At 42.6% G+C, this 12,508-nt stretch overlaps 1 protein-coding gene across 3 annotated transcripts in view; it reads left to right on the plus strand.

Annotated features, from left to right (window-relative positions):
• The first annotated feature begins 6,419 nt into the window (after window positions 1-6,419).
• The window catches only part of NOSTRIN (nitric oxide synthase trafficking), a 64,635-nt gene continuing 58,546 nt past the window's right edge, over window positions 6,420-12,508 (plus strand). The window contains exon 1 of one of the 3 annotated variants that reach the window (XM_007452613.1): window positions 6,420-6,499. In XM_007452613.1, the coding sequence (XP_007452675.1) occupies window positions 6,473-6,499 (27 nt within the window). In that variant the 5' untranslated portion in view covers window positions 6,420-6,472. The remainder of the gene's footprint in view (window positions 6,500-12,508) is intronic. The other 2 variants (XM_007452612.1, XM_007452611.1) reach the window with 2 other exon arrangements.

The following is a 12,508-nucleotide window of genomic DNA, read 5'->3' on the forward strand; positions in this document are numbered from 1 at the left end:
TTGTTTATACTTCTGACTAGGTAATGCAAGCACATCATATAAAATTCTAAATGTGAAAAGGGAAATAGTAAAGGTCTTCTTCCTCTCCACACCCATCCCCCAGCTCCTAAGTTCCAGTTGCAGAAGGAATCAAGGTAAATAACCATTTGGAGTGTTTTTGTTTTCTAAGATTCTGTCTCCATAACCTGGCAATGATTTATAGGAAATAACTATAAATCGATGATTTATAACGTAGAAGTATAACCATTCTGAAAAAGGCAAATAAATCCTGGGTGGCACTTTATTTACATAAGCAAAAATGCCAAACTCATACTGTGCCCTGGAGACAAAAGCAACCCTCTGCTTGACATTCCAGAGTGCATTTTAATTGGAATCCGTAAGTTTGGTCCTAGATGATCTTAGGAAAATGTAAGTAATAGCACATGAATATTAACATAGGTGATCCAGTGAAGATATAATTTAATTTAGACTAATCTGCATTTGTAAAATATTTTTCTTAGGCTTTTTTGGGGGGAAGTCAAGCCATAGATCATGGCTGTAGGATGACTTGATAATTAAGTTTTCATTTCCTAGGGCTTATTGGGGGAAAGTAAATTTACACTAATTTGTTTTATGCAAATTCATCTATTTGATTTCTCCTTTATTCTCCATTAGCACCTGGAGATTTTAAATTAATATATATGAAACTTGGACACGCGCAACAATGAAAAGTCAGCCCTAGCACACTGAATACAGGTTTGTATTTATAAAGTAAGTTAATTGTGACCATTTGGACTTTAATTTAAAAATTAGGTAATTTTTATGAAGTAGAAAGTGGTAAAAAAAAACCCCCACAAATTTGTGCAATTTAAAAAACCACAAGACAATTAGTACAAACTGAGCATAAACAGTTACTTTAGATGCTACAAATTAGGCTGGCTATTAACAATAACGATATCCGGGTGCTCGCCCCCCTACCCTTCCTCCACTCCTGCTATAGTTTAAAACACTCATTAGTGCTTCTAAATTAGACAGATTTTTTTTTTTTCCTCATCCTCAGGCTTTGGGCATAGGTACTTTTTTTTTTTTTTTTTTAATGTATGCATTAAGGCAAGGCTTTAGAAATGTTTCTTCCAGGTTTGGAGAGAGATGGAAATTAAGGAAACTAATCACTGCAGCAACCAGAGACTAAAAATAAAACGTTCTTTAGTCAGAATGAGATTGCTTCTATAGTTCCCTCTGAGGGTGATTGGTGGGAGTGATGTCATGTCTTGTAAACACTGTCCGTGGCTCTCACGTGCTTAGAATGGCTGCAGAGATGGTACTGGTCCTCTGTCAGCTCAAACAGTCCAGGGAGCGGGGGCTTCGTCCAGGATTCAGAAAGCAGCATGTGTGAAGGCACAGTGAGGATGTGGCACGCTGGTGGCCAGCCTCTCTGACTGACCCTCTAACCCCTGGAGCCCATCAACCTGACCAAGCGCTCCTGCTTACTCTGTCATCAGAAACAGAGGCCAGCAGCCCCAAGCCCAGATGCTGTCCCTTTACATTCTTCTTGCTGTAGATATGGTAAAAATTATCTCAGATGTTCTTGGCACACTTTGCAGAACTTGGCTTATTTTAGACTCCAGCTTCCTTAAATTTATTCTTAGCATTAGGCCACCCTTTGATTTTATCCTTGGTCCCAAGACTTTTCTTATCTCCTATGTTTATATATTTTTAACCAACAATTCTCCAAGAAAGTTCTCTAAGTGGCCCCTCGGGATTCTTCTGATTCCTTCTCAGTTTCCTGCTTGTCAAGGCCATTTTTAATCAGAGCAGTGGAGTCTCCCAAGGGCATTTGGACCATTTCCCATTTTAGAGTTCCTGCCCGGTCATATTTATCTTCGCTCTCAGTGTTTTGAACTCTGCTTCCCAAGAGCTGAGGATATAGGCCTACCCATAAGCAACATTCTCCGTCTTGTGGATGGAGAGGAACTAGCTACCGGGGCCACCTTCTCAGAGTTGAATTCATTTAAGTGAAAACAATTATTTATTGGACATTTACTTTGCTCCACATACTTTATATAAAGAGTTCACTGAGTAGAGTGGGAGGCAGACCATGAAACGAATAATCGTGACACAATGGGGTAAATGAATCAAAAGAAGGTCAAGCCATGGATAACAATAGTACAAAGGCAAGAGTGTACTGTGTCTGGGGAAAATGACACAAGCTGGACTTTGGAGATAAACGAAAGCCCACGAAGGCCACGTAAAGGTAGAAGGAATTCTAGGTAGAAGGAACCAGCATTACGCAAAGTCCTGAAGATACGGACTAACAAGGCCTGCTGTCACCATTTCACTTATTAGTTCTAACTTTTTAAAGGATTAAAGTTAGCATAATTGTCATCCTTTTAAAAAAGTGTTATTTGTCTTGTTTGTTTTCTAAAGCAATACGTGTTTGTTTCAAATGTTAAAATTATATAGAAATGTATGGCCTAGAAAGGAAGAGTCCTGCACAGTCCCATCCTTCAGAGATATACTATTGTCTGCCTGGTGTATATCTGCCTGGATGTTTTTTCTTATATAGGTACCAAACTACACTCATACTCATTCTTTTGCAGCCTGTTTCTAAGTATATACAACTAAATATTTTATATTCTATCCTCAGTGTTTGGATCTGTTTTTTCCCAACATCCGGGTTGAGTGGCAGTGCAGCATAGTTATAAAACACGGAAGCACTGGAATTAGATGAATCCCAGCTCTCTCACTCCTAACTATGTGACCTTAGGTAAGTCACTTAACCATCTTGTGCCTCAGTTTTCCTATGTGTATTATAAGGATCTATACAGATCTATCTCAAATGATTGCTATGGTGATTTTAAAAGTTAATATTTGCAAAGCACTTAGAATATCTTTACAAATATTACATATTGACACATGGTAAGTCCTCTAAATGTGAGCCCATATTACCATAAGTTATTTAAGCAGGTCCCTACTGATGGATGTTTGCGCCATTTCCAATTCTTTGCATGCTTTGGCTACCAAAGAAACTTCAAGGCAAGTTTTGAACTGCCCTTAACCTCTGTTACATTTGGGGTCCTTCTTACTAACTTACTGGCGCCAACATCCGCTTACAGGCATTCAGCAGATATGTCCTCTCTGGCGGAACGTCCTCTTTGGCGGAAGCACACAAAGGGGTGGGTGGGGTGCAGCAGGATGTCTCCCAGATCAGTCCGCTGCAGGTTTTCTTTCTGCAGAGAGGCCATGCCAGCAGGCAAATGCTGAGCACACACGGGGAAAGAAAGCAGGAAGACGAGGATCCGAATAATCGGATGGTAGGTCAAGCTGGAGGCCTGGACTGGAAAGAAGCCAGAGAATGAGTGCAAAAGCCGGGAACATATGGCCAGAGACAAACCTGAACTGAGAGAACTCAAAAGGATGCCTTGGGCACCAACCTTTTGAAAGAAGTATAGTATACGGTCTTTGAGATGCTTCGCTATATGTAGTTCTCATCAACCTGTAGATACAAACGACGTGATGTCAATATCAATTCCAGAACTATAAGCTCTTCCCCCTTTTGCTCACACAGGAACTAAGTTTCCTCCTCCCAGTCTCCCTGGGCCATTTCTGGGAGTCAGAGATTGGGGATTCTCATATGCTCAAGGACAAACCTCCTTGCCAAGGTGCCTCACCAGCCACAGCCTCAGGTGCTGCAGCCACACCTTGGAGAACCTGCTCTGCTGCTTCGTCCCCACCCCGACCCTCCACAGCGGGGGAGGTGTGTGTGGCAGAGTATGTGTAAGATGGGATGCGGGGTCAGAGGGGAGAATGACCCTATCTCCAAATCTGTGTCTAGAGTCTGTCGTGAACTTAACTCCCCTCATTTCTCTCCCTGACCTCAATCTGCTGAAGTTCCAGACAAGTCGCCTGAGGCTGAATTGAAGAAAGGGAAAGGCTGACATACTTCAGCCATCCCCCTCCGGTGTCCTATCTGCTTTATCTCTCGAGTCACTGAAGAACAAATATTAACTGACCGTTGCAGTGGGTTGAATGTAAAACAAATCCCAATTCTCTGCCCCTTTCTGTGTGTGTGCCCTTTGCAATGAGACACTCAGCTCCTCCCATTAAGGGAGGTGTGGAATCTCCCACAGCCCCTTGAATTTGGGCTGGCCTGTGACTGGCTTTGGTCAGCTGAATGAGGCCGAGGTGATGGTGTGTCGGTTCCACGCCTGCACCTCCAGAGGCCTGAGCACTTCCATTCACTCTCTTGGTTCCTCAGCACGCCCTAGAACAGCCTGGCTTAGATTTCAGGCTGAGGAAGGCTCACCTCAGCTCACAGCCAGCCACCCGACCAGCAGAGCCCAGAAGAGCTGCCCTGCCAAGATCAAGAGACATTTGTAGATGACCTGCTTTCGCAAGGGTAGGGCCAGGGAGACCCAAAGAATCACCCAACTAAACCACACGCTTGTGAACTAAATAAAGTCATGTGAAGCCACTGGGCTTTCTGTTTATTACACAGCATTACTGTGACAAGAGGTGACTGATACAGCCCTCTTTCTAACCTCCAAAATCAAGGTTTTGTTGCAGATTCCAACACCCTTCTGAGAAGCTCAACAAATAGACAAACTCTGATTCTCAGTATAAATTCAGCCAGGACACCCTGCTGCCTGTACAACAGTCTGTGGGAGGAATACTGTAGTAAGATGGAGATACTTTAATTTCTCCAAGAGGACTAAGGGAAAGCTAGTTAGCCTGCTGGGAGAGACACACATGAAGAGTATTGGTGTTAGCATGTCCTACCAACCTCCCAGAGGGCCACAGAGACCACGGTAAGCTTGGTGTGATGGCATTTCTTGTGGGGTTAGCAAGGGAGGCCAGTTTCCCCACTCTAAACTGAGTTGGGCCTGATCTGAGACCAAGCGCAGCAGGAAATGGGGGAAGACACAGAGCTGCCCCGGGCCCTGGATCCAAGGCACCAGCCAAGTCTATCTACCATCTCTGAAGGCAAAGAAGCCCTCCAGTGGGACATATCTGGAGTGACATATTACTAACCTCACTTTACAGTCTGTCGAGAGCTACGGCTCCATGTGGTAACCTACAGTGATAACTGATAACGTTCCTTTGCAGAAGCTCAGGGGAGAACCTTGTTAACTGTGTGAATGGTGATCCCTGACTAAGGACCCCTCCCTCAGATATCAGGGCAAGTCCTCCTCCCTCACTGTCTCTCCCTCTTCCTGTGTTATTTCCAGGGACTGTGAATGGAACTTACACATCAAGGGCAAATGGGTGGAGTCTGAGTCACCTGGGCAGCTCTGGAGTGTTCCCCTGGGTTGTGTGGGTGGAGCTCCTTCTGGGCAAAGCTGCCCACAGACCAGCTCTCACAAGGCAACAGGCCATTGGCTGGAAATCTCAGAATTGACCCCTGGGCCACAGGTGCAGAGAAAGCAATAAAAATTAAGTTGCTGATGGCTGATTTCCGGTTTTGTTTATCCTTTTGAGTGATTTTTTTTTTTTGCGGTACGCGGGCCTCTCACTGTTGTGGCCTCTTCCGTTGCAGAGCACAGGCTCCGGACATGCAGGCTCAGTGGCCATGACTCACGGGCCCGGCCGCTCCGCAGCATGTGGGATCTTCCCGGACTGTGTCCCCTGCATCGGCAGGCGGACTCTCAACCACTGCGCCACCAGGGAAGCCCCCTTTTGAGTGATTTTTAAACATGAGGTTGAATATAGAAAAATCCTCCTTGACTTGATAGCTTAGCTTCTTGGTCCTCTTGGGACAGTAGTGAGGGTTCTGTTGTGTTAGGCCCCTCGAGGTAGTTAATGTATGCCTGCTCCCTGATAGCCTTTTCTGGACATTTTCCACTACAGTCATGGTTATATAGGGGTGGTCTTAATTGTTTGATACCTTGGCCCTGGGGTGATTTGGGGTAGGGGGACTATTGGCTTGGTGTGTGAGAGGTAGATAAGGGAAGTGATTGGGGGTCTGAGCTCTGGATGGTTGGATCGCATTTCAAAGCTATGCTTATAAGCTAGTTGTCTACTATCTCTAGGAATTAGCTAACCCTGGAAGGAGCAGTCCCTCCTCCCCAACCCAAAAGACCCCAGTGTGTCACAGCAACTGAAAATACAGAAAATAAAAACAAGGTGAATATGGCAAGCTGAGAGAATCCCTCTACTCTCAGCCCTGAGTGACTGAATTACCAGGAACGCTTTATAACCTCTGGGCTTTCTTTCAAGGCCACGCAGTTCAGGACACAGTATTCTGACCCCTAAGTATTTACAGGAGTCATTCTCACCATCTCACTCCAGCTCTCTTGACCCAGAGCCATTCTTTGCTTTTTCAGAAAACAAACGGGATTAAAGTCCAGGGCTGGGACTTCCTCCTTGGGGTGTTTGACAAGGACTGACGTACTCTAGGCCCTTTGAATCCCGGAAGTCCAGGACACACCCAACCTTTGGTGCAGCATCCTGAATGCTGGAGCATAGCTAAAAGGACTGAAGCAAACATCTCACCATGAGGGACCCACTGACAGATTGTTCGGTGAGTAGCTCAGTGTGCTTTGCCTGTGTGTGAGAGGGTGGCTGAGGAGTAGATTTATGTATTAATGGATTTGAACTTAAGAAATTTGGGACGCTCAGAAGCCAAACATGTTTAGATATTGGCACTGGTACAAAAGTCTGTGGTTTTTCTTTGGTTCAATTTAAAACAGAGCTCTTTCTAGCAAATGACAAGGCAGGTAATTGTCATCTTTTATTCTCATATTCTTGAAAAAACTTTGAGTGTATGTAGCATTATATTTGCATGCAGATGGTGGCTGTTTGGGAAACATTCTTCAAATATATGCCAGTGGTGCCAATATCGTGCGTACTGTAGACACACAAATGCGCAAAATATCTGCAGCTAGTTTGGGGCTCTGGGAATGAAGTCAGGATGCAAGGGTTTTGCGTATTTTCCCATATCACTTAGAGCCCAGAACTGCAAGGGCCGAGGGAGGAAGTACAGACTCCGCACTCTGTCCGCCCTGCGGTGGTCCTCGGACATGGTTACCAACGTGTTTGTTTCAATCCTGGGAGCGGTACCAAAAATAGAAAGTTGGTCAGGTTGTGAGGTCGTTATAGCCTCAGGAGCAGAGATGTAACTTAGGAAATGAGGAGCAATTAAAATGGAGGGGGGAGGAAATAAAGTCATCAAAGATTGTCAGTGTGTTATCCCAAGAAATGGTGCCAAAAAACTAAAACTGGTGACATCAGAAGCAAGGGGTTGCATTCATCCTTCAAGTATTTTATTAAAAACAAACAAACAAACAAAAAACGTGGAGAAGCAGATAAACAGGGGCTGCCATAAAACCATAAAGAAAAAGATCAACAGAGAATTATTGGTTTCGTTTGTGTTTATTCAGTGGATGTGGAAAGCACAGGCTTAGCAAAGATGAAACTCTATCCACCATCCCACAGAATGAGTTCAGGAATCAGACGAGCTAAATGAAATAAAGTCATGGTGGCTAGTGATATTAATAATGACAGCGTAGTAGCAGGCTCTGCCTACTTTTACTTTTTAAAAACACAATAGTCTCAGAGGCAAAAAATATACAAATCAATTTTCACTTCAAAGTAAAGGAGCTGTTACAGTGGGGGATTCCTGGACTGAATATCAATATTATGACATAGTCTGAGTGTGTTTCGTGTTTGGTAATTGCAATCATTGTTGCTTTTGTTGTGGTCATCCATTTACAATGCTTGGTGTCAGTTTATTTATGTCTTGTCTTGTAAAAAAAAAAAAAAAGTCTGCCTGCCGCAACTAAGACCTGGTGCAACCTAAATAAATAAATATTTTTAAAAACCGTAAAGAAAAAAAAACAATAGTCACATGTGTCTAAGGTAAAAAGAAATTCCAACAATATGGTTGTATACAGATTTTAAGGGCGAAACCTCCTCCACTTGATTTCCTCCACCCCAATCTTGTCTCTATTGGTAAACTAACAGATAACTTTTCAAAAAGTCTTGTCTCGTTTATGTATTTGTTGTTTGTTTATTTTTCACCCCTTGCATTTGCTCCCTTACCAAAATGTTGACTCCTCTCCTTTCTCCTGATAGGTTAGCGATAATGTTTTTGTATAGGGTGGGTGAGTGGCACGGGGATGGGATAAGTGGAAGCAAAACCTTGGCACCAACGGTCACCAAAGAAGAAATCAAGACCAAGGGAAGAGTGAGATAGTGGAGAGGAAAACTGAAGCCAGGATAAGTTAAAACAAAAACCGAAACTAAAAACCAAAAGCCTAATATCCCTTTCTAAGGCTGACTTCAGACCTGGACCTAGGAGAAATATTTCCTTTGAGCAGCTCCCAAGACAACCCATCACCATATCTCTATGTCAGCTTAATGCTCCCTCCCTGACATGTGGAGTCCTTTTCCCTGTGCTGAACTATTGCCCCAAGGACTCCTGTCCTTGTCTCCAAACTTGAAAGTCATCTTTCTGGGCCCACTGCCACCAAACGTAGTCGAGAGCGGGAGGATATTCCTTCAGCCAGGGTTTCTGAATCCTCTGAAGTCACAGAATCTTTATTTATTTGCAATTGTTTCATCTTCAGCAAGTGTTCAAGTTGATTTCCTGGTGCAGTCCTAGTTTGCGCTTGGGCAACAAGGCTGTGTGAAGATGCGGCTGCAATTTGGCAACAGAATAAAACAAGGGAGTGGACTGCAAAAGAATGCTTCATGAAACAGGTAGTTTCAGGAAGAAACCAAAAAGAACGCAAAGCTTTAACTTTCTGCAAAATATTCCATTTCATGAGTCCCTAGGGTTACACGGAACACAACCAATTCATAAAGCCTTAGCTTAGCTACAGTTCTTAATTGGTCTACCCCAGTGGATCCACATATGGAAACAGTGGTTTGTGTGACCTTCAATGGGAAAAGCATGACCTATTTATTTGTGTTAGTTTCTAACTGTAATTTAGAATTTCCTCCAATTTTGAATATAAGCAGCAAGCCCTAGTACAACTGCAGTGTCTGTGACTTTGTAACTAATAAAAATCACTTATATTTTTATATAACATTACATTTGTTTACTGATATCTAGAAATACTATTTACTCACACTCAGTGTGACTTAGAAATTTGGGTAATTCTTTTTTTTTTTTTTTTTTTTGGGTACGCGGGCCTACTGATTAGTAATATTCATTACATCAGCCAAACTCTTTTACCATGTAAGCATGTGTATTAACTGTCTCACATATTCCTTTTATTTATTTATTTATTTATTGTGGTACATGGGCCTCTCACTGTTGTGGCCTCTCCCGTTGTGGAGCACAGGCTCCAGACGCGCAGGCTCAGAGGCCATGGCGCACGGGCCCAGCTGCTCCACAGCATGTGGGATCTTCCTGGACCAGGACACGAACCTGTGTCCCCTGCATCGGCAGGCGGACTCTCAACCACTGCGCCACCAGGGAAGCCCTGGGTAATTCTTAAGACTCATTATTTAGTATGTTAATTAAAAAGCATATAAAATATGATTTAAAATTATATTTTATAAAACATATATCAATGTAATTAGTTTCCTTTATAATCCTGTTATTTTGTTTTATGCATTTGAAAATATTTTTCTGAGTAAAATAGGTCTCACCAGACTCCGGAAAAAATTTAAAAACCTCTTCTTTTAGGTCATGCTCCAATGAGTAAGATAAGCTGATAGCTGGGCCATTCTACCTCAAAGAGCTGGGTTAGTGTCTATGCACAAATTATCAGTCACCAGGGTAGCACACAGATTGCTTGAATGCTGTGTAGGACTTTTAACTAATCTCAAGAAAGTCAGAACTTATTTGAAGGAGATTTTTTAAAGTTCTCTTTTTGAAAAAGAGAAGAATTGGCTCTGGGCCTTGATGCCTTAATGCCTGTGAGCTTAGCTTCTAATCCTCAAAATATGCCAAAGGAAATCATTTACAAATCCATGTGCAAGGAAACAGGATCAGATCATCTCCAAATGAAATAATCTAATCATTAAAAAAAAAAAATAGCACTTTCCTAAGAAACAACGCCATAGAAATCAAAGGCAAATAATTAACTGTAACCAAGGTTTTGCTTTGACTCACTCCTTCAGTATCCAGGTAGGGAGCTGTCAAAGCAGGCTCATAGTCAGCCTCTTCTCTTAACTTCATCAGCTGTTGAAACAGTACTGTGGGGCTGCTCCTTCAGCCTGGTTCAGACGCCAACCTGAGCATCCTATTTCAGTGGCTCAGCCTGGGTCAGAAGATATTAACTGGCACTAATATAAAAGATGCTGGGGCAATGGTCCATGGATCCTGAGGGGTTCTGGGACACTGCAGAGATAAGGAGGCAGCTTGGGTCTGGCGTGGATGGCGGCCCACAGCATCCCCAGTGTGCATCGGTGAGATGTGTGATGTGCCATTTCACATTTTGTGGGCCTCTGTTTCCTCATCTGTAAAGTAAGAGGAGTAGAGGATGAAGTATACTATGTTCTTTAATGTATCTCACAATCTATGACAGCCTGCCATGGAGATTCTAAATATTACCTAGGTGCCTAATAAATACAATTTCTTAGTTTACAAAAGCAGTACTTAGAAATAGTACACCACATGAAATCAGTAGCACAGTGCCTGGCATGTGAAAGGCATCCAACAAAAGCTTATTTGATTAACTTTAAGTAGAATATCATGGTTTGTGTAACACTACGAGGGTCATCATTACTCCCCGCCCACCAAAAAAAAAAAAAAAAAAAAAAAAATGGATTTTTCTAGAGTAATTGAATTTAACCTTCTTAATCATTCAAATCATGGAAAGTCAGAAAGAGCAGCTAGGCCAAGGTTGATAAAGTGAATTTTTTGTTGTTCACAAGACATCTGTCTAATCATGTCATGTGCCGATTGCCTAGGTTAGTAAGTTTTTTCGTAACGATAATATTTATCTGACAGAATTTGCTTATAAGTGCTGGGTAGAAGCATTTTCTTAATGGCAGAATGGGACATCTCTGTGTACATTAGTTATCTACCTGAAGGGGTTTTTAGGTTCTCAGAAAGATCCCACATATTTCTCCAGCAGCCTGCAATCCCTTTATCAGGGAAGAAAAAAACATGTCGTTTTTTCCTAGTACTTAATGACCTTATGGAAAAGCGACATGTTAATATAAATTTAGATGGAGATGTAAGATCAACAGTAGGTTCTTTCCTGGAATGAATATTTGGTAGGGGGTGGGGTATTCGAAAGCTCAACAGGTGGGAGAAAAACAGGAAAAATTCATCTTCCACGACTCTGAGTAGAGCAAAGCCTTCTGTGCTGGTTGACGACATTGGCGAGCGATCTGCCCTGATCATAATACGGAAAGGTAATACCACTCTGAGTACACTTGGTGTGATTATACTGATTAGCTATTTATAAATATATGTATTTCTAATAGATTCTCTAGTTGATTTGCTCACTTAACATTTCTAATCACAGTTCTGTCTCTAACTAATGAGGTTATCTTTTGCTGTTACGGCCTTAACTATAAAATAAGAGGATTGGACTTTAGTGGTTTCCATGGAATCCCTTCAGAGCCCCTGTGCTGGGTGAGAGTGGGGTGGGGAAGAAAGATGGGAGAGGAGGGGGAGAACCAAAGCCAAGGTCAAGAGACTTCATCCCCTAAAAGCAGATAAGTTCTAAGATTTTCTGATCACACACACGCACACACGCACGCACGCACGCACGCACGCACGCACGCACTGGATGAGATGGTCTCTGGGGTCTGCTTTGATGTTTATGCAAGTCTGCTTTTGCAAGACAGCTTTTGTCTTCAAGTCTGAGTAGATGGTACAAGATGAAAGGTACAGAATCATTGAATCTGAAAAAGAGGTTGTGCTGAAATAATGGAACTATTCTTAGTCACTCTTTTATTTACTGATGTCACCTTTACCTCAGTCTGGATCAGGGTTTGTCATGGAGTGTCCAGTACATTATATGTAGAGTCAACGATAAAGATTCTCCCCATTGCTGTAATAAGCAGAACGTTCCACTCTTATCTGATCGTTGAGTTAACAGCAACATAATGTATTGAAGAACTTCCTGACTTGTGTGTACCTGGGCACACAAGTGCCCAGGGGTCTGGGGGATGAGTTACAGGGGTGGGGGGTGTAGCTGGGGGGCTGAGCTCATGGGCCAGTTGCCTCTACCTTGAACAACTTTGTCCGTTTACCACATTGTTCCAGTACAAATATCATCTTCCATGTATACTATGATGTGAAAAAAATTAGGAAGTACTAGCCTATTAAATGACAGGCAAATCCTTCCAAAATCCAAAGCTGGGAGCCCCAGGGGCAACTGATGCCATAAGACGTGCTTGTTGCTTAAAAAAGATTCTTGCTTAAAAAAGTTGAATCCGAATGCCTTAGGGAAGGACACGCGGTCTCCATACTGCCGCAGCTCAGCCACTCTCCTCTAAAAGCAATCGAGTTTTGAATCATTGGTTTATAAACTTTCCAGGCTTTCTGGCTTCCTAGAACTAGTCCTGTGGAGATAGTATTTTAAAAATGTGTCTTGGAGAGTTTTTTTTTTTTTTTTTTTTG

The sequence above is a fragment of the Lipotes vexillifer genome, unplaced genomic scaffold (genome assembly GCF_000442215.2).
Source record: "Lipotes vexillifer unplaced genomic scaffold, Lipotes_vexillifer_v1.1 scaffold454, whole genome shotgun sequence".
Taxonomy (NCBI): Eukaryota; Metazoa; Chordata; class Mammalia; order Artiodactyla; family Lipotidae; genus Lipotes; species Lipotes vexillifer.